The sequence below is a fragment of the Anser brachyrhynchus genome (genome assembly GCF_964034855.1).
Source record: "Anser brachyrhynchus genome assembly, chromosome: 11".
NCBI lineage: Eukaryota > Metazoa > Chordata > Aves > Anseriformes > Anatidae > Anser > Anser brachyrhynchus.
In genome coordinates this window covers 11,332,891-11,360,442 of record NC_137706.1, presented here as the reverse complement: position 1 = coordinate 11,360,442, position 27,552 = coordinate 11,332,891, and the positions used below count along the sequence as shown (strand labels likewise).

The following is a 27,552-nucleotide window of genomic DNA, read 5'->3' as shown; positions in this document are numbered from 1 at the left end:
TTTGAGTTCACGGAGAGTTTGTGTCAACTGTTAAAGGAAATTGGTTGAAGAAGCGGAAGGTTCTTGAGCAATAGTGGAAAAATAGACTGCAAAAATTTACAGTATTATCTGGATACATCAGTTGAGCAATTAGTTGGTAATATTGCAGGCAGTTACTCTCATCTATATCTAATTTAGCTTTGTGACAAAGGCTTACTTTCTACAGGTAAATCTTTTTGATTGTTCAAGTATTCTATATTAAAGCCAAGGAAGTGATTAAATTTGGTAGGAAGCTTTATCTTTGCTTGGGAGGCAGGGAGAAGTGTTCTCTGCTCATGGTATTGCTGGATTTATATAAGAAAAGCTGGATCTCCCCTTTCTGATACTCAGAAAAAAAGAAGAGCTTTGGCTCTTTGGCCACTTCCCCAGCTGCTCCACTTGCCTGCAAAATCACAGCAGATCACGAGATGGGAATGACCAAGGCAGAAATAATTGCCCTGGAGTTGCCACCCATTGGGATTAGGGTCCCCTGCCCTATGTGTCCCTGCTGGCACCGCTCCATGGCAGGCCCAGCACAGCATGGCATGCTTAAGGAGATGGTCTGAAGAGTGATAGGTCTGGGTCAGCCCAAAAACTTGGTGGAAGTGGTGGTCCAGAGAGTGCTCCAAACCTGCACTCCCACAGTAGTAGCTCATATTGCAATAAGCAATGCAGTATGAGCAAAATTTCACTGCCATTCCTAGTTCGGTTATACTGGTGGGTGAAGTTGCTACGCCACTGTCCATCATATTTGATAAGTTGTGGCAGTCCAGTGAAGTTCCAGGTGGCTGGAAGAGGGAGACATAACACCCATTTTTAAAACGGGACAAAAGGAAGATCCAGGAACTACACGCCAGTCAGTCTCACCTCTGTGCCCAGCAAGACCATGAAGCAGATCCTCTTGGAAACCATGCTAAGGAACATGGAAAACAGGTGATTCATGACAGCCAACATGGCTTCACTAAGTGCAAATCATGCCTGACAAATCTGGTGGCCTTCTACAGCAGGGTTACAGCATTGGTGGATAAGGGAAGAGCAACTGACATCATCTACCTGGACTTGTGTAAAGCATTTGGCACTGTCCCCCATGATATCCTTGTCTCTAAATTGGAGAGACATGGGTTTGATGGACGGACCATTCTGTGGGTAAGGAACTGGCTGGATGGTTGCACTCAAGAGTTGTGGTCAACAGCTCAGTGTCCAGGTGGAGACCGGTGATGTTCCTCAGAGATTGGTATTGGGACCAGTGCTGTTTAACATCTTTGTTGGTGATGTGGACAGTGCACCCTCAGCAGATTTGCTGATGAAACCAAGCTGTGTGGTGTGGTCGACGTGCTGGAGGGAAGGGATGCTATCCAGAGGGACCTGGGCAGGCGTGAGAGCCGGGCCTGTGCAAACCTCTTGAGGTTCAACATGGCCAAGTGCAAGGTTCTGCACGGGGACTGGGGCAAACCCAAGCACAAACGCAGGCTGGGCAGAGCATGGATCAAGAGCAGCCCTGAGGAGAAGGACCTGGGGGGGTGTTGGTTGATGGGAAGCTCAACATGAGCCAGCAACGTGCGCTTGCAGCCCAGAAGGCCAACCACATCCTGGGCTGCAACAATAGCAGTGTGGCCAGCAGGGTGAGGGAGGGGATGGTCCCCCTCTTCTCTGCTCTCGTGAGACCCCACCCGGAGTCCTGTATTCAGCTCTGGGACACCCAGTGTAAGGGCATGGACCTATTGGTGCAAGTCAGAGGAGGCCACGAGCGTGGTCAGAGGCTGGAGCCACTCTGCTGTGGAGCCAGGCTAAGGGAGTTGGGGGTGCTCGGCCCGAAGAAAAGAAGGCCCTGGGGAGACCTCGCAGCGTCCTGTCAGTGCCTGAAGGGGCTGCAGGAGAGATGGGGGGGACTCTTTGTTGGGGGTGTAGGGATAAGACAAGGGGTAAAGGCTTTAAACTGCAAGAGGCTAGATTTAGATTAGATATAAGGAAGAAATTCTTCACTCGGAGGGCGGTGAGGCCCTGGCCCAGGCTGCCCAGAGAAGCTGTGGGTGCCCCATCCCTGGCAGTGCCCAAGGCCAGGCTGGGTGGGATTTGGGCAGCCTGGGCTGGTGGGAGGGGTCCCTGCCCACGGAATAGGGATGGAACCAGATGGTCTTTGAGTCCCTTCCAACCCAAAACGTTGTGTGATTCTATGATACGTGTATGAAAAGCATGTTATTGCCCATTTGGTGGTGATTTTTAGCAGGATGCATATGAGGGCTTGCAGAATCGATTATTCCGTGAACGTCAGCACCATGTTTTCCTGTTGTTTAAGTCAGTATATTTCTGTGCACAGTATCTAACAACACTGGAGTGAAAATCCTCTTGGAAGACTTGCTGGTGTCATTCTGAAGAAAGAGCTTGCAAAGTCTTATTTCCCTTTGATTTGAAAAAACAGTGACTTTTTTTTTTTTTAATTCGTGACTTTGTTTATACTTGCACTTAAAAAAGCCAGAAGATTCATTAGCTCACTCCTAAAAGAGAAAAACATTCAAAACTACTACTTTGCTCTCTCCCCCTTTGCCTTTAACGTGCAAATCTGGAAAGTCTTTGCATGTGTTAATGAATTAAAACTTGAAGCCCTCTTGTAAGTTGATGATTGCTAATCTTCCTGTATTATAGCTGGGAAAACAGAGTTGAGATTAAGGCTGGGACCTTCAAAGAGGCATTCAGCCCCAATGCTGATGGCTGGGTTTGAGCTGAAGTACTCGGCTTGTTGCAGCTCATTTGCAGATGCCAGGGACCTGCCTGCAGCAGTTTGTGCACCAGCACCCTGACATCGACAGTACAAAACTTGTAAAACCATTTTAACCACCGGGCTGTATTTGGCCATCAACATGTCTTTGAGATTTTAATTGAAAAAGGCTTTTTGGCTGTGGCAGGGTAGCAATTGCATTAACCCATCACTTCTCCTATTTGATCCCAGTCCTTTATGCAGTATAGCGTTTGTAGGAGTTGTTGTCTGATTTGTGCCCACATGAAAAACAAAGAAACCGTGTGCCTTCTCATCTTTCCTGACTTTCCGTTGTTAAAGCATAAAAGAGGAGTTGGAAGGTCTGGGTCCTGTTATTGATTCTGCAATGAAGTCAGTTCACTTTTCTGTGCTCCCTTCTTTTTCCTCCAGTGGTGTAATAATAGGAGGAATGGAATAATGGGTGCTAATGTACTCCTTGCTCATAAAACACTCCTGAGAGTTCCAGATGGGGATAAAGGTGAAGTGTTCATGTTACCCTAAATAGCTGGCCATGCTGCGGAGCAGCTGCCATTGCCCTGCGATTGCGTGAAGGAGCTTCTGCGGACAGCAGCTGGATCAGGTGCAAAGCACAGTCTTCTCAGATGAGATTTTGTGTTTTGAAGTGTGTTCGGTGTCTAACCCAAGGAAAGACTTCCAAAGGCCTGGGGCCTTCGTGTGTTGAAACCTTACCCGTTGTTAATTACTGTGCACAATTAAACCTCTAAATTATCCTTTTGTGTGGATGAACTGTTGTTGTTCCTAGGGGAATTTCTTGAGGTTTCTTTGGTATGTTGCTATTTTATTTCCTTTTGCTTTCCCACAGCTCTTCAATTCTGGATTATTTTCTTTATGTTCAATTTTCTTTGTTAAAATAACTTTTTGGGGGACAGGGATTTTGGCCTGTTGAACAACCAAAGAGCCTGAAAACATATTCCATATAAGGCTGGTTTCTGGCTTTGTGCTTGCTTTTATTTGTCAAGAGCAAAGTTTTGAACTGTGAAAATGTAAATAGCAGTAGGCATTGTGGAATTAAAGAAAATAGGGTTGGAGAAACTGAGAGGTTGTCTCTTCCCTTCCCCTGAGCAAAGATCAAGCAGCTTTGCAGCCCCCAAGATAACAGCAAACATTTCACTCAGCATTTACCAAAGCAATGTGTTTTTAGAGCTTAGGCTCTTGAAATAATGACAATTAGCATTTCTCTCTCATTACATCTTCCCTTTTTAACCAGAGTTCCCAGAGCTCATCCAAAATGTTAAACAGACAGCACCAAGGAGCTGCTGTTGTCACGCAGGAAACATAAATAGAAGCTTCATGTTTCTTGGGAAAATCTCTTGTTGGGGAAAATACTGCAGCCAGCTTCAAGGGGAAGTGGGACAATATACAACAGTAAGACATTAACATAGCGTTTGGAGGGGGGCTTAAATTATTTATTTAGATAATAGGTGTTAGTTATTTATAGATAAAGGTGTATAATACAAATTATATATTAATGCTATGTTTGATTTGATTTTTTTTGTTATCCAGGGTGTTCATGGAGTCCCCCAGAATCCTGAGGAGCTTTTAAGCTTTCGCCAGAAGTCTGAGAAGTCATCAAGGAACCAGGTTCATAACCTACCAAAGGAGCTGTCAGTAGCCAACGGGACTTCCCACTTGTCTCTGCCGAGGAAGGACATGAGGATGGGAGGACACAATCCCGAATCCAAGTCCAGACTGAGAAGAACTGGTTGGACTTGCAAGGAGTGTTCACAGTGGATTCCTGATCGGGAAACCTACGTGTCCCACATGAAGAGAAGTCATGGAAGGGTAAGGACTCTTATGAAACACTTCAGCTAGGTAACACAAAATTCTTAGCAACACAGACTGATAATCATTAATATTTGAGGCAAAAAGAAACTGATAATCTGTTTGCCAGCTCACTGAGGAATAAGAACAGAGCCAGAAGAAAAAATCGATGTAGCCTGTTGTAAGCATACTTTCTGTCCTTGATCATATACTCTACAACCTGTGTGCCTTATTGTTTTTTTTTGTTCCTTCTCCCATTACATCTAATGCCAGGCTTCGTTGTTTGGGTAAGTGGATGGAAAGTCGTGTCTTCTCCAGTTGCTGGTTCAACAGTCTGGTCTAAACAAAGCTGCAGAAGGACACACAGTTCCTCTCTAGTGACACCATATTATTTGGTAGATATCACAGTACATCTAATTGGGGAAGACTTCTGTAACAGATACATGCAGTGTGCAGAGGTGTCATTATAGGAACCATAAATCTCAATTTTGTTGGTTTTATCCAGCTCAGGCCTTGTGTTGCCTTGACCTAGTTCTGTCAAGTTAATTCTTAACTTGCTTGCAGAACACAGGCCAAGATGTCGTGTGCACCAGATTTCGTAGTACTTTGGCATCAGGACATCTTGTTTGGTGTACTGAGTCACCCTGTTTTGAGTCCCATGAGCAGAGGCTGTCAAAATCTGGATCATTGTCTTTGATTCCTTCTAGCTTGACTGGGGGAATGGAATGCTAGGTTGTCCACCTGACAAATATCAAGAGAAGAAGATTAGGGTAGGTTGAGAGTGCCATTTGAATTGTATAGGTGTAGGAGATTTGCCAAATATTTCAGTTCAATAAATACATGTATTTATTTAAAAAGTCTAAGGAGATTTTAAATGGAATGCACACAGGTTATATGAAGGACTGTAGGAAAAGGAGGAGGAGGCTAGCTACAAGGCAGAGTTGTGTGGGAAAACATGGGTATCATAAATGGATGACGAGCAATATTGTGCGATGCTCTCTAACATCCTGCCCTTTTGTTTTTCTGAGTTAGGAGGAGAGGGAAGGGTAGACTTGGCAGATTTGTACTTCGCACTGGGGTCTTGCCTTTTTCTGGGTGAGAAAGGACCTTCCCCTGAATTAATTCTGCAGAGTCCTGTAGTGAAATGAGCCCACAGCAGAAACATCTAATGCAATTCCCATTTAAAAATAATAATAATAAAAAATCAAGCATATGCTTTAACTAATCCTGGTTTTTATAATTAACCAACTGTTGGGCTGAGTAAGTGAAACCCCAAAATATCAATTACCTTTATCAGTGTAAGAGGAATATTTTGCACCTGAGAGGTAAGGTCCAGATGTACAGCATGGGAAAGTTAGAATCCGGTCAGTACCTTTTGTCTCCCTGTTACTAAAAGGTATTTCTGTTCTTCTGCTAGGCTGTGAAGAGGTATCCCTGTCGACAGTGTGAACGCTCATTTAATGCCTCCAACAGTCTGCGTAGACACATCCGCAATAATCATGACACAGCAAAGAAAGTTTACACTTGCTGGTACGTACTGAATACCACGTTTCAAATTTCTACTCAATGGCAGGCTAATCTTTCAAGTCCAGAGCCATTTGTAATAGATCGTGTCTGCTCCTATCTACTCCAGGATAGAAATTACTGAGAGAGAATGAGAAGACTATTTTAAACATGAGAGACTTGGTGGCTAAAATAAGTCCTTGGTTTGGACTGCATAATACCTTTTGGAAACTTAGGGTAAGGTTTGATTTGAGAGCTGCAGGTGCAAAATGAGAATTAAGTTGCATGGCCTTGTGGAACAGCTGATAAAATCTGGGGCCAATCCTTTGCTGCTTTGTGGCTTGTGTAATTGTGCGTCACTCTTGTGCCTTCCCCTTGGAAAAAAGGTGTGTAAACTGCTAATGAATCAGGGCACTAGGTCTTGCCACCACTTTGCACAGGCAGAACTGACTGCACAAACTGCAGGGCAGTGGAGAATTAAGCTTCCTGGGTTTGTTTCAGCAGATGCACCTCAAAATTGGAAAATGGATTTGGAGACTTCAGATGAGCTATGTGAATCAGCAGTGAATGAAAGTTGTTGCCGGTGAACATATTTTAACTGTGAATACAATGTCAGTTAAGGACAGAGCCCAGTGGTTACAAAACTGCCTCTGCAACTGTTCTCATCTACTGTTGCAGAATAAGTCATACAGTGAGCAATCATGCAGACTTGATTCCTGTCTCAGGTTCTCAGATATACTTCTAAAAAAACACAGAATTAAAGCACATTTGTGTATGAAAGGAAGTTTGCAGTGATGTAGGGTAGGGGATTTTTTTTAACTAAAATTTTGGCTTAATGCAAGTGTTTCTGAAGAGTGTGCTATAGCTTTACTGCACTTAAATTACTAAAAGCCTATTCTGAAGAGTACATCTCTCATGTACTCTATGTCTATGGACTGAATAGTGAGCCACAGTAGCTTTTTAAAAATGGATGAAGTATTGGCATCACCACAGGGCCTGATAGGAGTAAATTCCCAACTCATTTTCCGGCCAGGACTTCTAAATTTTCCATTTCTTGTAACTGCGCTGTGACTTGCAACCTCTGGAGGAAATAAAACATTGGCTCCCAGTATTCCCCGTATTCATTCTGCCTTAAGTTTGTGGACGATGGTCTTTGGAGTCTTTGGAGATGGTCTTTTTGTGCACTTGGTTTGTATAAATCTATTCTCTCTGGATCGGTTGTTTTTAAAGTGGGGTGTATCAGAATCAAAATGAACATGAGGCCTAGCCGGGAAGGATTTGTGTACAAATAACAACCTGGGGTGTGCCAACCTACTAGATTAGATGCGTTAACTTGTACAGACCCTAGAATCCAGTTTTTCTGTTACTTCTCAGCATGCAGTTGTGGATCCATAGTTTACCCAAGGGTTTGTGGTCATCCTATATTTACAGCAGACACAGCTACAAATTCAAGTGAATTGTGGTTGTATTTAATTCTCAAGTTTGTAGTTGCTCCTTCTCAAAATCTGCTGATGAAGTCATAATTGGACAGTGGTGGTGCCCTCTTTAATTGTTCTAGCGGAAGACTTACTGAAATCATAGCACCCTTCACATTAGGTCTCTTCCTTGAAGATCTTATGCCAGAGTCTCCAACAGCTGCTCTTTATTTGGATCCAAGGTCTTCTGGATGGTCTTCCCTTTGTCAGCTAGTTGACCTCAGTGCATCTCATTACCGAGCCTCTGTGGACATGTTCCTCCCTATCTACTTACCCTGTCTTTGTCTGCCCTTGGTGTCTCCTCCAGCTGCCTTCATGCCTGTGTGCCTTAGACCTGAGAACAGCCTCTACACCAGGAGATGCGGAAGACTCTCCGTCCCTTGGGTCTTTTCCAAAACCTGTTTCTGAACTGGTTCAATCCCTTTTAGGTTGTGCAGAGTGCTGTTATAAAACTCACCTTCATTACTACCACTTGTGATTCCTTCATCTCTTTGAATTCCTCTTTGGCTCCTTTCTGCACTCTGTAACGCATCACGTCTCTGCTGCTGCTTTCCTTTTTGCTTGAGTGCTGTTGTTTTTCTTTTTCCTACCAAGAACTTTGTATCAGTCCTGGTGCCTTAACTTCACATCATCCTCTACTCCTAAATTTCCACATGAAGGCCAGAAGTATGAGTGAAATTTGTTATTGAATCCATTAGTCAAGTATTTCTGAGACTCCGGTGTGCTGTCTTGTAGTTGCCCTCTCATTGCTAACATTTCAAGCTGTGATTTCCCCTTCTCCCGTGGCCATGCTTAGGCCTCTGCCTTCTGTTAACTTTGTAGGGAGAAATCAGTGCTGGAGGATTTGATTAAATACCCTCATGCAAAGTTTGTCACTGGAATAATTAGGAAAGCATCTTTTAGCAACTTTTCCCAGCTTTTAGCATCTTTTCCAATGAAAAGAATTCCAAACTAAAACAAATTGCAAAATATTCTGATGTTTTATGTATTTTCTTTCATAATGCACTTGGTTATTGTTATCGGAACTTGCTCTTATTTTCCAAGTCTTAAGTACAAACTGTCTGGAACGCTTGATTTTTCAACTTGTTTGGTTTTGATAAATGCCACTTAATAACCTCTTGTCTTGCCTTCATGAGGGAGAAGAATTCCATCATTATTAAATATTGATTTATCATCCAAACAGTTCCTGTTAAAAAACGGAAATATTCAGTGAGCACTTCTGTATTTTCATATTGTTAATGACAGTTGTTTAATTTCCATTCAGTAGAGAAGCTGGAAGATCAGTAGGAATCGTCTTCTTGTCTGCTGTTAAAAATGTCTTTGTTGCCCAGAGACACTTAATCTCCGATGTGCTGCTTTTCATCCCCTGCTGCCTACGTTTCAAGTGCAATTTGTGCATTTCAGAGAAGTCTGATGTTACTTGCCTCATTGCTCGGGTCAATGCATAGCTTACGGACCTTCCCTATGTCGTGCTGGCAGTCTGCAGAAGAGCACAAAGTCCATCCTGGGTGTCCCAGCTGCTAACGGAGTACTACTCTGCGTGCTTGACCATGCTGCAGAGGGGTGGTTTATGTGCCTGCGAGACCTGGCACTTACTTGCAGTAGACCTTGGTCACCCAGGAGGGCCGGTGAATAGCTGGCTCAACCCTTCCACATCTCCTTTTGAAATGTCACCGTGGTTTCTGGCACCTCTTGAAGCCATCCAAGTTTTAAGGTGCGATTACGCATAAATGATGCATTTGTGAGTGTTCCTGACTAGATTCTTGTTATCAAGGCTGGAAGTGCAGGGGTTTTGTAAGAATTTTTAAGTGTGCTGTGATAAATATTGTCTTGTGGATGCGGTGCTGCACTGGTGCGTGGGAATTCTGGGTGCAGGCCTGGTTCTGCTGCAAGGCTCCTCTGTGTTCCACAGGTCATGAGGTCTCTCAACTGAGAGCTGTTCTTCTCCCATTCTTTTTCCATCTTGATTATTTACCTTGTGCTTGTGTGGCATGTATCACAGTGGGCCTGATCTCCACTCATCCCTGTATTTATTAAGTACTGTACTGTAAATAATGTGTGTCCTACTTTCGTTCTCATTCATACTTCCTGTGGTAAACTCTAAACTGTTCTAGATTTCTGTCAGGGATAACATTGTATTATTAAAACGGTGATTTGCTGCCTCTTTTGGTAATCTAATAGTACATTACTCACCAGCTTCTGTCTTCAACGACACCTCTTAGTTTGGCACATAACGAAGAGCTGTTAGGATGAAATGAACAGTTGGGCATCTCCCTTAATAAATTTTCTTCCTTTTTTGTTTCCAAGGTACTGCACAGATGAAAATCAGACATTTCCTCAGCCATTCATGCTGGAGAATCACATCAGCCTCATGCATGGCATCAAAAACCCAGACTTATCCCAGATGGCCAAAGCAAAAGCTCCAGAGAGAGACGCAGCAGAAGTAACTGATATTTTTGTTAAAAAAAATAAGCGTACCTGGCGAGCAGCTGTCCACTTGGGGTGTTGTGTCGAGCTGCAGCCTTGCGGCAGTAAAGCCCTCTCACGTCCATTGGGCAGATTGCCCTCCTCTTCTGTAAACTCCATACAGTTTGTTGCTATCTAGAAGTGTTGTGATTTGAAATGAAAGCGCAGCTGAGCTGTGGCAGCACCAGGGCAATGTATTTTGCATTTTTTGATTATTTTTGAATGTGTGGCCCTGTCTCTAACTGACCTTTTTCCAGGCTGCTTTGTAACCAGAGCTAATTTAGGTCTGTTTTTACACTCATTTTCCCTTGCCATGGTGTTGTTTTGTTTAGATGTATGCGCATGGTACATTTTTCTGCTTTCTCCCTTGTTTTTTTTTTTTTACTATATGTTACCGTATGGTGTTCCTCCTAAGTAGGACTATGCAATTTTTTTTTCAGCAAATGTTCAACTGATTTTATTTTGTGTTGATTTGGAGTGGAGGATTCCCTGACTGGGTTTCTTTGTTCCATTTACTTTAAAAATAGGAAGTAGGTTTTCCTTATTACTGCTGTTTGTCATTCATCAGTACCATAGCACAGAGGGACTGCAACCAAGACTGAGTCCCCTCTGTATTTATGCTGTATTTGTATTGTGGTCACAGGCATAGTGAAAGGGAAACCTGGAATTCACTTCCATGAGCTGGTGGCTGCTTTCTCCAAGCAGAGCTGATGTGTCTAGGGCAGTTTGCTTCGTACAGCTCTAGCTGTGTCTGCAAATACAAGCCTAAGTGTGTGCAAAACAAAGACTGCACAATCCTGCTGGATAAGGAGATAACAAAATCACATGAAGGGACATATGCGAGCGAGCCATCCTCGTGGGAGGAAAAGCACGCTGCGGGATTATAAGGCAGAGGGGATGAGTTAATGAGAGATGGCACAAAGAAAAAGCCTGAGTAGAGGGGAAAATGTTCAAGTTCACCTTCCCATCATGTTTCTGCCCAGCCAGCCCCTCCCAGAGCTCCCATCTCACTTTGCAGGACAGCAGCTGAGATCCTGTGTGTTGGGATGAAGGATGGACTAGGCATTGCAGTAACCCCGAGGTGTTTAGGTGTTGTTAGGGAAGACAATGCAAGAAGAGCCCATAGGCATGCCATTATTTAGTTAGTAACAAAATACATACATATATTCGCCCTCATATGTTTTCAAATGCATGTGTGGAGTTCAGCAGTCTAAGACACTTATTCTTACATGGTTTCGAACAATAATGTAATTTTTTCCATCTTACTTTTTAAGGCAAGATCTCCAAAGAGGATGGCAACGGATGAGCTGGGTCAGGCAGAGACCACTGCAGGTTCAGACGCGCCATCAGCCAAAAAACTGAAAGCGCATTGGAAATGTGCTAAATGCGGATTTGCAACAGACATCAGTACTGAGTTTCAGGAACACATACCTCAGCACAAGACAGACAGCTCCACGTATCAGTGCTTGTTCTGCGGCTTGTGTTACACGTCTCACATCTCTCTGAACAGACACCTCTTCATCGTTCACAAAGTAAAAGATGAGGAGGAAGAGGAGGAGGAGGAGGAAGAAGAGGAGGAGGAGCAGGAGGAGGAAGAAGAGGAAAGGGCGAAGTTACAAGCAGAGATGAATGAGAACGGACATGAGGGGTATAATGGCGAGATGAACACTACGGTGGAAGAAAACCTGAAATGCAAAGAGTGCAAAACTGACTCAGCTCTTTGTGAACACAGGCAGACGTGTGGTGTGGAGGGTCCTAATAGCACCTCTCAGAACAATCATTCAAAGTCTCTTAAGACTTAAAAACAAAAACAAAATGAAACAAAAACCCTTTTGGTCTGTTGGGGTTTTTTGTTCGGGGGTTTTTACTTAAAATACTGGGTGGGGATGGGGCAAATCATTGAAATATTCTGTTGATTTCTCGGGATGGACATTGCTTTCCGTTAACTTCCATTTGTAAGGGAAATTTAAAAAAGAAAAAACCCTGCCATTTCATCCTAAGCACTAACTCTCTGCCAGATCAGAGAGGTGAAAAGGGAAAGCAGGGCGAGAATCCTCGCTGGAGCTTGTCCAGCTCCTGAGGATCAAGGAGCACTTTCTGCAGTTGCAGTTTCCTAAAGATGAGCTCTCCTCCTTTGAGCGTGCACTGCCTCAGCCTCTGCCCAGAGCCCCTGCCTTGCCTTCCCTGTCTCGCTTTCTTTCTTCTCCTATTTATGACTTATTTTTCTCTTCCCATCCTGCCTTTTTTTACTCATTTTAATTCATAATGCTGTCTCAGCAGAACACACTCATCAGGACCGCACTGGCCCATCTGAGATCGTCTGTGTTCTGCAGGACAGGCTCAAGCTGTACTCCAGCTTCCGTTTATTTTACTGCCCTAATAACAATCTTATTTTCTGAAAGGTAATTTAATGAAATGTCACAAATCTTACTCGCCCTGAAGGAGAGTTTCGCAGTCGCTGTCATCCTGTGCGAGAGTGGGTGGGTATGGCACTTTGCCTCTGCGCCTGGGAGGTGCAGTGGGGACGGGGTGTTGTGGTCCCCGGAGCAGAAAATCTCCCCCCCCCCAGGGCTGTCCGTGACCGCGGTGTCTCTGGGTGGCTGAGGTGCCCGCGTCCTGGCGGGGTTCAGTGGGGAGAGGTCCCCGGAGAGGTGCTGGCAGAGCCGGGCTGCCCCCGCTGCCACCTCACCCTTGGGCTCACGCCCCTTCCGTAGCGCTTCTCCCCCCAGCTCGGTGTCATCCATTTCTTCGGAGGCGTTTATTTCCCCGTGGTCATATTGACTTTGCCCCTGCTGTTCCCTCGCTCGTCCCCCCGGCACACACATGCTTCGTGTAATATAGTTATCTCCTGTACCATTTTTTATGTTGAGCCAGAATCCTGCTCGTTATTGTTTACTATGACAATGTTTAAATAATTTAAGAACTATTTATCTTATTGCATTCGAATTGCTCACTTTCTTGTCTCAATGTGTTTTGATACGAACAGTTTGGACTCTTTGTATTTTTTGATACTGTGTACATTAGCCTAGGGAATGTTTTACGAGGTAGCCTACGTAGAGTAACGATAGCGGGGGGCACTCCCAAGCCATCACATAATCTATTTAATCCGCAGCGGCGTTTGTGCCTTGCTACGATGTTTACTTCAAAGTATTTCAAATAAAAGCATCCAACAGTGCCCGCCCGCGCTCCGTGCTTGCTTGGTGGCGGCGGGGGGGGCGCCGGGGGCGACGAAGGGAGCCGAGGGGCGGGCGGCGGCCGCCTCCTGCCCCGTCCCCGCCTCCTCCGGTGGGGCCCCGGGGCCGCCCCTGTCTCCTCCCCGCGGCGGGGCGGGATCGGAAGCGGCGGGGGGAAGCGGGGGGAAGCGGAAGAGGCGCGGGGCCCGGCGTGGTGCGGCGATGCTGTCGCTGGACTTTCTGGACGATGTGCGGCGCATGAACCGGCGGCAGGTGCGGGGCGCGGCGGGGCCGGGCGGGGGGCGCCGGCAGGGCCCGGGCTGACCGCGCCGCCCCTTGTTGCCTTCCCCCTCCCTCCCCCCCAGCTCTACTACCAGGTGCTGAACTTCGGCATGATCGTCTCGTCCGCGCTCATGATCTGGAAGGGGCTGATGGTGGTGACGGGCAGCGAGAGCCCCATCGTGGTGGTGCTCAGGTACAGCCGCGGGCCTGCCGCGGGCGGCGGCCTGGGCGGGGGGGTCGGCGTGGTGGTGGTCACGGTCATGGTCGTGGTCATGGTCATGGTGGGGGTGATGGTCGTGGCCACGGAGATAGCCACGGTCATTCGTGGTTGTGGACATGGGCATGGTCATGACGGTGGTCACAGTCACGGTCGTTCATGGTTGTGGTCGTGGGCACGGTCACGGTCATGGTCGTGGTGGTGGTCATGGCCATGGCCATGGGCACAGTCATGGTCCTGCTCAGGGTGGTTGTGGTTGTGGTTGTGGTCATGGTCGTGGTGGTGGTGCTCCAGGCTCTCCAGCCCCGCTGGAGGACATTATCTAGAGACACAGGGCAGCAGCAGACCCTGCCTGCAGCCCAGCTGCCGGGCCCTGGCTGCGCAAGAGCCTCTCTAAGAGGGAAGAAGAAGTAATACCCGAAGGGAGGCTGCAGAGAGGTTGGTGTCAGGATCTTCTCGGTGGTGCCCAGTGTCAGGACCTTTCAACGTCAGGAAGCACTCCTGTGCTGTGTGAGTCACTGAGCGCTGGCACAGTTGCCCAGAGAGACTGTGGAGTCTCTTTCCTTGGATCTTCAAACCCACCTGGGCATGGACCTGGGCGACCTGCTCTTGGTGTCCCTGCTTGAGCAGGGTTTGGACCAGATGGCCTCCAGAAGTCCCTTCCAACCTCAGCCGTTCTGTGGAGTAGGTAGGCAGAATGTGTTGCCTGATGTAAGAATAACATCTTACTTTTCTGCTTCTGTCAGCTGGCAAACGTGTGTTACGGGGGTAATCCTGAGGAAGGGGACACAGAAGAAACTGGAGGACTTCAAAGAAATACGTCAGGAGCTCCACCCAGCCGCTTCTGCCGAATCTTGGGGAAAAACACTCGGCAGCGTGGGTGAAGGCAGACGTGGGGAAGGAAGGCCTTGGAGCAGGGGGCCTGGCACCAGTGACAGAGCTGCTGCTTGGGGCATCACCGCTGTATGAAAGCGGAGTTTGTGGCGGAGCTCGCCTTCTCAACGAGGCTAATGGCTGGCAGTCCCCCGGTACAGGCTGTAGCAGCAGGACATCACAGTGCAGTTACCTCCTGCCTGTCTCTCTTGTTGCTGCTACATGAATAGTTGAAGTATGTGACGAGTCTGGATTAATGTAAAAAGAGGTTGAAATCTTTGAGATGCCAGGAAACAAACTCTTACAGTGAGGAGGAGTTTATCTTTGAATGGGAACTGGCTTGCTGCTAAAATACCCAGTGAGCGTTATTAGTGTTACGTTGCATCCTCACAAGTATCCACTAACTGTCCTTTCACGGCTGCTCATTTTTTTCCCTGGTCTTCTCGCGATCTGTAGTAGTGCCAGGAAAAGGGGAGCTGTAGCCGTGCCCTCATATACGTGTGGCTGAAAATAAAGGATATCACCGTCAGTGGATGTGTTTCAGATGTTGCACATTGCCTCACAAAAGCATGATGCCGTGGGTACTACCACTGTTATTCGTGTCCTCCTGCTTACTGGGACAAATTCCCGTTGCTGGAGTTCTCAGGCAGCCGTTGGGTGCTGGCACTGTCAGGCGCTGCGTGCGTATTGCACAGGTCATGTTCTGTAGCTGCCTTGGCCTTTCGGTGCATTTCTACATCAGCATTAATTGCAGCGTGCTATTTAGTAAGACTCATACAAATTAAAGGAAGTGGCACTCCTGATGGATCTGTGAAGTTCAGGGGAGACGTTCCGCCCTGCACCTCCCAGTGAGTAAGACAGGGGCCGTTATGTCACATCCCTTCTTCGGCGATGCGATCTTATCTTCTGAAGAGCAGCTCCTGCACTGTCTTGTGATAAAACAGAAATACACGCGGTACTTAAAGTTCATCATTTCCTTTTGTGCTGCGTTATTTATTTGGAATTAAGAAGGTTAAGTATTTTGTAACAGTTGCCATTTACAAGACAGGAGAAAAATAACTTGAATAGCAGTGCCTGGGATGAGACGTTAAGCGAAGTGATGAATCACAATAATGAATTTTTAGCACACCTGTCTGTTTGTTCCAGATGGGAATATAAATGCCGGTATGTTTTCAGTGCTTTGCTCACAAAGACCGTGTATCTACCTGTAAAAAAGTAAAATTTAAAATGCTACCCACCACTGTAGTGCTGCCAGTGTAGCACTACGAGCTGAGAGCTCAGAAGCAGAGTTGCTGCTGCTTGTCGTCAGCCCAGCTGTTACGAAGAGAGCAGAAGGCTTTTCCTGTTTGGTATGTTCTTAACACTGACTTCTGGCAGTGCTCTTTTCCTAACAAGTCTAAGTTAAGGACATTGCAAGATCTTTCTTAAAAAACTATGAACTCCAAAGCCTGATTCTGAGTGTTTAAATATTGCTCAATTGCTTCTCTTCTCTTTTGCAGTGGAAGCATGGAGCCTGCGTTTCATAGAGGAGATCTCCTGTTTCTAACAAACCGAATTGAAGATCCAATCAGAGTGGGAGAAATCGTGGTCTTTAGGATAGAAGGAAGGGAAATTCCTATAGTCCATCGTGTCCTGAAAATTCATGAGAAGTATGTCAAAATTTGCTGGCTTTTATTGCAGTTATCCAATTAATTGTATTTTTCCTCATCTCCCTGGCTAAATGAACGGTGAAAGTTCAGTAACGGACATCCTGCTGTCGGAAGTAACATCGAAGTTTCAGACAGACCAAATCTAGCCTCTTTGGTTTCCTTATGAAGGTCAGCTGGCAGAATTCACAAGCTGGGGAGTCTGTACTAGTATCCCGAGCTCCCTGTGTCACTTAATGTCTCCTGTGCCATGGTTTCCACCCCAAATTGCTGTGTTGTCTCCTCTAGGTGTAGCAGGGTTTGTATGTGTGAAGTGACTCTTGTTTGTAGAGGTAGAACTTTATGGAAGAAGGGCATTTTGTGTGTAGCATATACTACTATTTCAAAACTTGTTTTTTTGGTCCAGGTTCCTGCTCTCATACAGGCGCAGAGTGTTTCTGTAGGAATTTTTGCATTGCTATGCTTAGGGCCTCTAGATGCGCTGCACTATCTGTGTACTCTTCATTCTCAACATGTTTAGCAGGGTGCATGTCTGAAGGGCTGAAACAATGTCATTCGGGTTTGGTTTTCCAAGCAAGGCTTTCTCTGCAGTTGTAGGCCTTCAAGGGCAGTCCACGGGGATATGAGCCAGCCCCATGAGGGATTCGGGTGAAAACTAAACCTTGAACCAAATCCCTCTTTCTTCAAGCAAGCTCTGAGAAGAGGGCAACAACTGGATGGCATCCCAGCACCTGCTTCTGCTGAGTAAATGCCTGCTGCATTATGAATGGACTGGAGCTGTACCAGGGCTCAGAGATCTGTTCATAGATTTAGTGAATCACCTGAATCATGTGTAAAGGTGGCATTTGAGGGTTGCTGTAGACAAATGAGGTTGATGGGATGGGGAGGTTCTGTTCCCCCAAGCATTTGTAGCATTCACAGCTACTGGGACGTGCAGACCACTTGTCTGACCCAATTTCAAGCTCAAACAGCTTCATGCATGTAAATAGTTCAGTTTAAATCTTGGCTAAGAGAGGGTGACATCTTCCCCAGTTGACAGAACAGATTGCTGTACCGAGTTGTTCTGCACCCAAAATTTGCAATGATGGTTTAGTCAGTTTTCAAAGTACTGGTTTTAATACCATTAATTTAAAAATCAAAATAAGCTCATTGTGTGTGGTAAATCTGGTATCTAACGCTGCACATGCGCTTTTTGAGATGTCTTGGGAACGCTTTTAAGTGAAACACTACTTTCCTTCTCCCCTGTTACATACAAAAGCCTCATCTGGGCTCCAGTGTCACTGCTTGGACTGATGATTCAAGAGGCGAGAAAAGTCAGGGTCCTCTCTCTGCTCTCAGTGTATGGGAAGGAGGAGCAGAAACCTACACGTGGTGTGACAGTTTGTCTCCATATAATTGCCACCTTTCTTTTTTGCCTGGCTTTATCTCAGCACTAGGTCTTAAGGTATCCAGCATCTCTTTTTTTTTTTTTTTTATTAAAATGTAACAGGACCATAGTAGCAGTCCTAGATTTTGTGAAATCAAGCCATTCTCCTGTATTTTTCCTTTCATTTTAAAATAAGACAAACCCAAAACTAATCCTTGGGTTAGTAAAGATAAAACTGAAAAACGAGTACTGTGACCTGAAGCTGGGCATCGAAAGCAGCTCATACTCTGAGGTATCAGTTGCTTCTCTCACTAATTGAAGAATATTTTTCTAGTGAGAATTTGGAATTCAAGAGTGTCCTCGGAGTAGGCAGAGTCCAGTTTCTTTCTGTAGTCATGGACAGTACGAAAACTGTGAAAAGTCTATGTGAAACCTAACGGGAGTGTCAAAATGAAGGAAAACAGGACAACCCTGTTGCCCGTGATTTTACAGCAACTTGGGTTCCAGTTCACATCAGTATTGTTTCAGTGCAAAAATGTTTTTTACTTGCTAGCCTTTTCTTCATGTTCAGAGTGAAATGGGGTTCATTCTTTATCACTAAGCACAGAGTCTGCCAAGTTATGTACTTAGTGGTTTTGGTGCAGGAAAGCCAGACCAGCTTTCACTTCACCTTTCGGACAGCAGAGCAACTCTACTGAGAGATTCTCACACTGGTTTGTGATACAGCATTGAATTTCAGTAAGATGTTGTGCTCCTTCACCATTAGTCTTCAGAACTGAAACTACATTATCTGCACCTTTGGGTATCTTCATCTTCTTCCAGACTGTATCTATAAGCTGCTAGGGTTTTTGCTGTCCCCACACTGTGAGCCAGATGTGCTTTGAAGAGAGATCTGTCCTGTTTTTTTCCTCCTCTTTTTCCCTTCCAAGCTTCTCATATCAAGTAACACAGATTGGTATTTGGACGTGATGAAAACGGTAGGAGCTCTGAAGGTCTGCCTGCTTTCCCGTGCTGTATTTGATCTGTTGTTTCTGTGAGGAAGCCGACAGAATCGAGCAACAGGAACGCTGCCGCTCAGCATCTGCCTTCGGGTGACACAGGGAGATGACGGGCCAGCTGATCCCTGAGCGGTGGCACAAGCTGCTGCGTCAAAACAAGCATTGCCAGGTGTCCAGCAAACAGGATGGAAATGCCTGTGGAAGTGTGCTCTAGCTTTACACACCATGCTTTGCATAACAGCAGCTGTTTCCGGGTCAGAGCAAAGGTTTGTCTACCACTGGATCCTATTTCTGACAAGCTAACTAATTCACCTAAGGACGAACTGAAAACTGGAGAGTGTGCAGTGGCAATTTCCCTGCTTTCTGCAAATTACGGTTTCAAGCAAGAAGTGATAGATCTGTATTAATGGCCCCACTTACTCCTTTACGTGGGATATCTAGTCACTTTTTGAACTGATGTAATTTTTTGCCATCCAGACTATCCCACCACAGAGACGTGGTTTAGTTTGCACTGCGTTAGTTATGCATTGTACTTTCTCTCACTTGTTTTAACTTGTTACCTCTGAGTTTTGTTTGATGTCCTGTAGGTGTTGTATCAGAAGAGGCAGTGAAAAGCTGCTTGATAGTTGCTCATTTAAATTGGACTACCACCATATCTCTCATCAGTCCTGTCTGTTCCAGGCTGAAGAGTCCTGGTCTGTTGCTTCTTGTATGGAAATGGTTCCAGACCTCGTTAACTATTTCTGAACCTTTGCCAGTTTTCCTCTCCATTTCAGAAAAGGATGTAGGGGGTTCAGAACTACACAGAGCATTCAAGATGCAGGCACATCGTGAGTTCATACAGTATCATAATGGTATTGTTTGTTTTGTTCTGTCCCCCTTTCTTAATAATTTCTAAGCTTCAGCTTGCTTCTGACTGCTGCTGAGTAGAGCTATATCCTTGAACCCCAGAATCACATTTTGGATGGTAGTGCAGAGCCCAGAGTCCAACATATGTATATAAAACACAAGAAGCATCAACATGAGAGAGGTCAAAAGCAAAGAGACAATAGCTACACCTTCACTAGAAATGGCTCATCCTGCTGGTTCTGTTCTTAAACTCTGCAGGAAGGCTTGGCTGGGGCCAGAATTCACTCTTCCATTGCATTTTTTTCCCTCAAACAATCTTCTTTCCTCTGCACTCAAGAGTTTCCCTCTTTCATTCTACTCAAACATCGAGAACACAATTGCTTTGATATCTTTGTGTTAGTCTCAACATGCTTGCTCTAAAACAGCTCGTGAAAAGTTCTTTTTCTCTGACTTATCTGTCCATCCTATCTTTGCTAGGCAAAACGGTGACATCAAATTTTTGACAAAGGGAGACAATAATGCTGTTGATGACAGAGGGCTGTACAAACGAGGGCAACATTGGCTGGAGAAAAAGGACGTAGTAGGAAGAGCAAGAGGGTAAGTGAAATTGAGGAAGTTGCAGCTTTTTGCATTGCTCTTCCCCAACGCCGGCTGTTAATCTCCCTCTCTCGCTGAACTCACCCTGCTGGGTTTTTGTGACCATTTCAAAAGGTACCAGTGAGAGTTAAGATGAAGGTAATTCAGTTCTGAGCTTGTTTAAGTGAAGGCATCAAGCTGTGAGCTGCATCCTGAGATTTTGACATTGAGTGGACACCAGTGCAAAGGCAGTGCATGCTCAGGCATTAAGGCACGATGAGAATTTTATCAAAATTATTTTGCAAGTCAGAGTCTTTCCAGGGAAGCGAAATCCAAATTTCTAATGTGGAATCCCCTGTGTGAAAGATAAGGTTCTCAAGTGGTACCAGTTATCATCAGTTGATGGAGGCCCGAGAGCCTGCTTGCTCAGTATTTCTTTCGTCCTTCTCATAGGAGGAAACAACCACCTGTTTCTAATCTCCATGGCTTGCTTGGTCTTTTCTTCTAAGAATTGTCCTTTTTCCTGAGGACCTTCCTTCAGTTAGACAAAAGAGCTCCAGTACTCACAATATTGACAGAACTTGGTCATCCTGATAATTGCACTAAAATTAAAACAAAAACAAACAAAAATCAAAACAAAACCCCTCCCCTCACCATTAAGCTTTTTTTCACATCCCAGATCATGCATAAGCACGTCACGTTAGTTAGCCATCAAGAGTATTAGAATAATTGGGATTAGATAGCTGACTCAGGGCTGTTTAGATTTTGCTCTTCAGTATAGCAGTCGCTAAGGTTTCTACGAGCTAAACTGTTTTTGTGCCAAATCCATCTATCCCAAGGCAGGTCCACTGTTGTTCATTTATTTTAAATCGATTCTTTGCAAACCTGATACTGATTACCCCTCCCTCCCTCCTCAGAAAACAAGCTGGTATTACAGCCACGTTTTATTTCCAGTGGTTGATGTTAGGAGCCTGCTGGCACCTGGATGTGGATTTACTGTGCTGAAAGGAGCTGGGGAAACAGGACCAGTGACAAGCTGCAGGTGGTGACTGCTGAACTTGGTTGAATTGCCTTGCAGCACACCAAGCATAATGAGCAATTTGATTGACTCTGCCTTGTTTGACCCAAGGGAACCTGCCTTTTGGCCAGGCCTCTGCTCCTTTTACAGTGGCCCTCAGGAAAGCTAGCCTGTTTGAAGGTGCAAGCAAGGGAGCACGGGTGAAATGGATAACCTTTTTCCTAGCAGTACCTCAATAGGTCTGATTGCTCCAAGGTGCCATTGAGCTCTTGAGGGCCAAGAACCTAAAGGGTTGATAGGAAAAAATCACCAGTTATGTTAGTAGAGGTAAAGAACCCCATCAGGCAGGAATGAAGGCAGCCTGCTTCTGCACCTCTGCCAAAGAAGGCAGAGGCTAAAACACGCACTGGGGTTGCATATCCACTCAGTGCCTGCTGCTGTGGCTTCCCTGCTTGTCAGGAAGAATCCCAAGATGTTTAACCATAGCAGCCAGCTATACAAAGCATGCTTGTACAGCAAACACTTCCTTTGTACAGGGCAGTGCCTATTCCGTATGCAATCCTGAATACTCTCTTTTTTATTTTTATTTCTGTCTTTGTAGATTTGTGCCCTATATTGGAATAGTGACCATCTTAATGAATGATTATCCAAAATTTAAGGTAAGAGTTCTTTCATCTTTTCCCTGCTTCTCCCACCCCAGCTAAAATTACCTCATGAGAACTTGGTAAGCAGAGTGCTGTTTGCCCTGTGTGTTTGCTGCTGTTTCTGCATCTTTAGATGTGAGTGCACACTCTTGTCTCTTCTGCTTTCTCTTGCAGTATGCAGTCCTCTTTCTACTGGGTTTATTTGTGCTGGTCCATCGAGAGTAGCCTGTTGCAGTGAAGTACGCAGCGAAGATGCCATGGATTTTGTAGAGGAACATTTTAAGTAGGTGATGGTCCAGTGTGCCGGGAGGAAGAAGAAAACATACATTTCAAAGCTTCTTGCAAGTTTGGGTTTGTTTTGTTTTATACTGCGTAAGGGCAAATGTTTGTCACAGTATTTCCAATGGTTTGTCACATTTTAGCATTTTTAGTGAGTTTTTATATTAAAAGTTTAAGCCAAACTGTTCAGTGTTTGTACTTTGAAGCTGAGCTTCCTCTCCAAGTGCCTACAGGACTGTGTCCTCTAAGTCTGTGCCTCCACTGGGCAAGACCTCTCCCCATGCTGACTGAACTGTCAAATAGTGACATGTGGAGGTGATTTTTTTTTTTCCAATTCAGAACTGGAATAAAGATTTTGCATCTCGCCCAGTATAAGCCCGCCATGTTCTTCGTTATTGCCCAGCTTCCCTGTGAGGGGGGTGGGCTTTGCCATCGCAGACTGACTCCTAGAGCCCAGTGAGTTGGCTTGTCCTCTCTTTACAGATGGGCAGCTGCTCCTCTCATTTGTTTTTGGAGAATAAGCAGTCCTGAGCTGTAGATCCGTTCAACTTTTCTGTGTTCCTGTAAATCACACCGAAATAATCTGCTTAAGGACTGCAATGTCTTTTGGGCAGAAGATGACAAAGGATTACTTTGTGCACAAGCTTCCAGAGTGGCACTAAGTAACAGAAGAATTGTGATGGGAAATATCCACAGCTGTTTAGCAGGGATGATTTAGTAGGATGGAATAGGCTTTTTTTTTTTTTACACTTTGCAAATGGGATTTGGGTCTCCACAGCTGGCCATGTCTTACAGCTCATCTGGAAGCTACTTTCTGGCTGAACCCCAACTGCACAGAGGTTTTAAAGAAGAAAACACTCATTGCCATGTGCAATTGCTTGTTTTCTGAGCTTCCCAGTCTGGTTAGTGATCGTGCTTGTGTAGATGTGGTGTCACAGGAGAGTCTGAGGAGGAGGTATAAAGCAGAGGCTCAGTAGTTACCTGCTTCTAAGCAAATTTGTGCTACTTGCACGGAGTGTGTGACCATTATAACTTAACTCTGTGCTATCTATACTGACTTATGGAAAGACTTTACTTTCCTTTTGTTAGGGCAGATCTTCATGAGAACAGCCACTGGTATCGCGCTGCAATTGCTGCCTCCAGCTAAGGCTGTCTGACCCCTTGTGCAGTTTACTTACCAGTTGCCTCACTAGACAGCTTCCCCTGGCAGCAGGAGCCTGTCTCCTCCCCCCTTGTGCTCTCCCTGGATCAACAGCTCTCTTCTCGATCTTACAAAACCTGCTGAGAGTTCAAAGCAGGTTTTACTTCAGGTGCATTTCACCGCATCCTCTATTTCCTCTTCTTCATGACTGCTCTAGGATTGCACAGCAACAGGGATCACTGAAGATGATTACTGCTGTCACACACGCAGCTTGTGTAGGGTAAAAGCAGTCAGGAAGGGTAAGGACAAAACCCAACAGGGCATTTATGGTCTGTTTTCAGATTCTTGCATATGTACCTTGCTAGGCTTGTGCCACCTGTAGAGGTGGATTGTGCTGTTAGCCATGACCGTGGGGCCATTTGTTTAACACTCGGTAGCTGTGCTGACCTGTGGTATCCCAAAATGAGTAGAGACAGTTGGTTTAACCACGTGGTTTGTTCCCTGGGTAGGCTGCAGCAAGGAAGTATCTTATATTTAGGACAGTGCTAAGAGTCTACAAAAAGGTCCAGCCGCTAGCACTGAGCCTTGGGCCTTGTGGCTCTTTGTTTTTTCTAACTTATGTTACTCAGTAATAAAAATCTATCTGCCACTCCAGTGTTGGAGTCCTTGAGAAGACAATTCGGACACAGTTTGTACAAGATGCTGGAGTGAGGGAGGGGATGTTTTGTCAAAGACAAACCCAGGCAGCAGTGAGGGAACATGAAATCTCTCTTTGAGGGCTGCTGAGCACCTTCCTGAGGACTTGGAGCAATGTTTCTGCATCTGCAGGTAGCGTTGAAGCTGAGGCTCTGTTCCCCATTTTGCCTTTGGCTTGAATTGCTTTGTGCAAAGATTGTTTTAACTTGGTATCATATAAAGGACGGAGTCAAGCTTTTCTGAAGTCTGCTAATCAACACCTCTCAGTGAAAGCCTGCTGAAAGTGCTGCAGGTGCTGTTCTCTGAGTCCTCTCGCTTTCACACCTTTTGCAAAAACCTGAGCACACAGAAGCAGTTGTATTACCGTCACTGAGAATTTAACAAAAAAAAAAAAAAAGCTAAAATGCAAAGGAATTCTGATTGTAGGGGAAGTAAGGATTAGCTCTGAAAGAGCATCTGCAGAACCCCAGCTCCGAGAGATGAGAAGTGGTCATTTTAGTTGTTTGGAAATAACAACGCACCTGTCCTGGTTGTGGTCACCCTGCTGGCGCTGCGGGCTGCTGGCAGCAGGTGTCAGCAGTCAGTGCGGCTGAGGACATGCTCCTTGCAAACGTGGGTGCAAGGCCACGCTTGGGCTCTCGCAGGAAGGTGTGCCTCTCCCAGCCTTGCTCTTGCATGGTGCCACACAGTGTAATTGAGCAGGAAGAGTTTCAAACACGCAGGGTGGCTGGGGTAAAGGGTGGAGTATTTCCCACTGCAGCCCCCAGCTTCAGTGTTTGTCAGGGCCATTTGGGAAATTACTTCTATGGCCCATGTTCTGCCTATTTTCAGCTCAGTGTAGCTGACAACGTGGTTCTGTGTTATCTGCAGTCATGAAATGAAGTGTTGACTCTAATTAGAGCGAGGATAAATAAGCAGTTAATCCACTCACAGCTCGAACACCCACCAGCTCCCGCACTGCCTCCCACATCACATCCCGCATCCGTGTAATGCCTCTCCTGCCGCTGTGAGAAGGGAAGGTGCCGGGGACGAGCCTGCACAGGCTGGAAACTGGGAACGTGGGGGCAGGATGACAAAGAGTTGCTGCTGGCTCTGTCCCCATCTCTTATTCTGCTTTGCTGAGCAGAAAAGCTACGGAGCATGCAGGATCTCTGGTTCAGCTGGGTGCTAATGCTGAAATGTCTGGTGAGTGCTGTTGTGCTCCCGCAGAGCCAGGGGTTTTGCTGCTAGGACATGCTGTGTCTTTGTGTCTTATTTCAGTTTTATTCTTCTTTTAAAGGTGAAGCTGCCTGGCCGGTTGCAGCAAAACCTTTGAGACTTAAGGATCTCAGGGTGGCTTAGGAAACATGGAGACCTTTGTGTCACAGCAGGAATGGGATTTGTTTGTAAAGTATGTGGGTGTTGAAAGGTCTGGTTTATAAAGACCAAAAAAAAATAAATAAAAGGAAAAAAATCCACCAGGTCTAAGACTGCCACAGGCTCTGTTGTGGTTACAGCCAAACAGAGCAGGTTTTCTGGTAGACAATGTCATTGCCTAATTACTGCTCCTTCACATCCGCAGTTCAGGGCACAGTTCTGCAATGTACAGATTCCTTCATGGGCAGGAGCTGTCTCATCAGAGCAAAGCTGTGCTGGAGTGTTTCTGATCACTGCTAGAATTCTGTTGGTGAACTCTTTTTTTCAAAGGAAAACTGAATGCTTAAGCGAAAGCACGATGGATGGGAAGTGAGCTGTAAGGAGTAACATGCTGAAAATTGAAGCTCCTCGAGACAAAGGCTGTCTTTGTAGGTTTATGATGCTTGAATGCATGGTTGTCAGTTAAGCAGTGATCAGCTTTACCCTGTTTTCATCTAGATCTGCCAAGGCGTATTGCTTAGCAGAGTGGTTCTAGAGGTTGGATTTGTAAGGTGATTGGTTGCGTGCTTTCTTTAAAAAGACCTGGTGATCTCATGGTGGCTTTACTGCCTTTATAACCAGAAGAGGTCAACCTTAGTTCTTCAGAGAAGACTCTGCAAGGCAAAGCCTTGTTTGTGTATGGTTAGAAGACAGCTTCCTGCTAGAGAAATGCGTGACCGCAAACCCACCATGCAGCTCCTGGGACAAGCTAAGCAGAGGTTCCAAGTGAGGAGAGGTGGCTTAGGCAGAGCTCGTCACTCAGAGGTAGCTCCTGTGCCAACGCAGAGCAGATGCGTCCATCTCCCCAGCTGAGGACCCACACGGTGCGGGTGACTCAGTGGCTGAATCAGATGAGGAGTGTCCTGGTTCCAGTCCTCCGACTGCCAGGTGCGCCTGGGTGATGCCAGACAGGCACAGCCTTCAGTTCCCATCCATGTCAGCAGATCCTGGTGCTGGCTGATGTGTAGTAGATGACTGGTCCGCATGTCTCAGCTCTGGCTGCTGGGAAAAGAGAAACAGCACCTACATTGCGTCTTGGGCCAATTTAATAGCTTCCTGCCTCCTTTACCTTCTGCCCTCCCTTGCAATACTTCCATCCCTTTCTGCCCTAGGCACCCGGCCACTCCACTTGCTCACCCACCAGAAAACAGCAGATCCGGAGTCAGCGTGTGGGAAGGAGCAAGGTGGATCTTGTTGGATCTTCTTAGCCATAGCCAGGTGGCTCCACCGCTGCTGGTAGCCTGCCCAGCCATGAGAAGCCCCTCGTGTGGCTTTGCTGGTGCCGTGTCCTTGGCCCCACTTGCCTCTCAGGTCCTGCAACAAATGCTCCTTTGCGCACAGTCCCACCTCACCACGGTGCACAGCCTGCCTGTGGGTCCTGCTGGCTGAGCACATCGTGTGTTAGGAGTGGAAGCTGTCCTGCTCGCAGGGCAGTTCCTGCACATGTTCAGTTCCAGCAGGTCTTCTGAATGCTTGATCTAGCAGAGCTCCCTAAACCTTGGGGGAAATCAAATCTCTGCACAGAGAGCTGCCTGATTAGGGACAGATTAGAAATGTACCCCCTGTGATCCAGGACTGCGCAGACACACTCGCTAGCTCTTGCTCTCTCTGCTGAGCTCCTCATCTCGACTTTTCTGCTCATTCTTTTTAATAATTTAAAAGCACTTCCTGGAGCACTTTCTGCTGAGTATCTTGCTATCGCTTTTCCTCTCCAATCTCTCGTTCTCCTATAGAAACCAGCCTTGCAGGGCTTTAGTTTCCAGAGAGACAAAAGTAAAAATAATGTAGAGAAAATGAACTTCAATTTAATTTCTCTAAGCCTCACTTCACTCAAACAGGGATGTCAGACTTCTGCCACGTAATTCTGGTTGGGACACTTCTGAGCTAGGCCTGGATTTGCCTGCAAGAAAACAAGATTTTCTTCTAAGTCTTCTTGCAAAGCCATTATTTGTACCATGTCCAGTGGGTGTGGAGTGAGTGGGAAACCTCAGGGAAAACCACAACTCATTTACTGCTTAAATGAAAATTGAAAAAGAGTTGAAAACAAGATGTGCGAGATTTCAAGATTTATCTTTTATAAACAACAGTTGTTGCCTGTGGAAGAATGAATGTAACAGAGGGATTTAATCTTTTGTAAATAAGAGACAAATGCATCAAAACAGACCCTCGGGCATACGACAGGACTTTAAATTTGACCTGGCTTTGGAGAAGCAGCGAAGAGGAAGCCGAAAGAATGTAGCTGCTGCTAAGAGTTTTATTGGCACCAGGAGCTCTGAGAGTTACATATAGGGGGATTTGAGGCCTTTGCTCTTTGTTTTTTATTAGAGCCATCGGTTTTGAGTATGCATTTGCCTGCCCAGTAGATATTTTCAGGGCCTGGGAGCATCTGCACTGTGTTTC

At 45.8% G+C, this 27,552-nt stretch overlaps 2 protein-coding genes across 3 annotated transcripts in view; both read left to right on the top strand.

The window, feature by feature from the left end:
* The window catches only part of ZNF592 (zinc finger protein 592), a 41,877-nt gene extending 28,705 nt beyond the window's left edge, over positions 1-13,172 (top strand). The window contains exons 7-10 of the mRNA XM_080607570.1: positions 4,298-4,576; positions 5,973-6,085; positions 9,841-9,976; positions 11,274-13,172. Of these exons, the coding sequence (XP_080463696.1) occupies positions 4,298-4,576; positions 5,973-6,085; positions 9,841-9,976; positions 11,274-11,801 (1,056 nt within the window). The 3' untranslated portion in view covers positions 11,802-13,172. The remainder of the gene's footprint in view (positions 1-4,297; positions 4,577-5,972; positions 6,086-9,840; positions 9,977-11,273) is intronic.
* A 114-nt stretch (positions 13,173-13,286) lies between these two features.
* Positions 13,287-22,102, top strand: SEC11A (SEC11 homolog A, signal peptidase complex subunit). Of its 2 annotated transcripts, XM_080607571.1 has the most exons (6): positions 13,288-13,445; positions 13,538-13,647; positions 16,044-16,193; positions 19,881-20,000; positions 21,599-21,656; positions 21,816-22,102. In XM_080607571.1, the coding sequence occupies exons 1-6, from the start codon at positions 13,395-13,397 to the stop codon at positions 21,864-21,866; spliced, it is 540 nt and encodes a 179-aa protein (XP_080463697.1). In that variant the 5' UTR covers positions 13,288-13,394; the 3' UTR covers positions 21,867-22,102. The 2 variants fall into 2 exon arrangements, with proteins under 2 accessions (XP_080463698.1, XP_080463697.1); XM_080607572.1 differs by lacking the exon at positions 19,881-20,000 and having other exon boundaries at positions 13,287-13,445.
* The last annotated feature ends 5,450 nt before the right edge of the window (positions 22,103-27,552 follow it).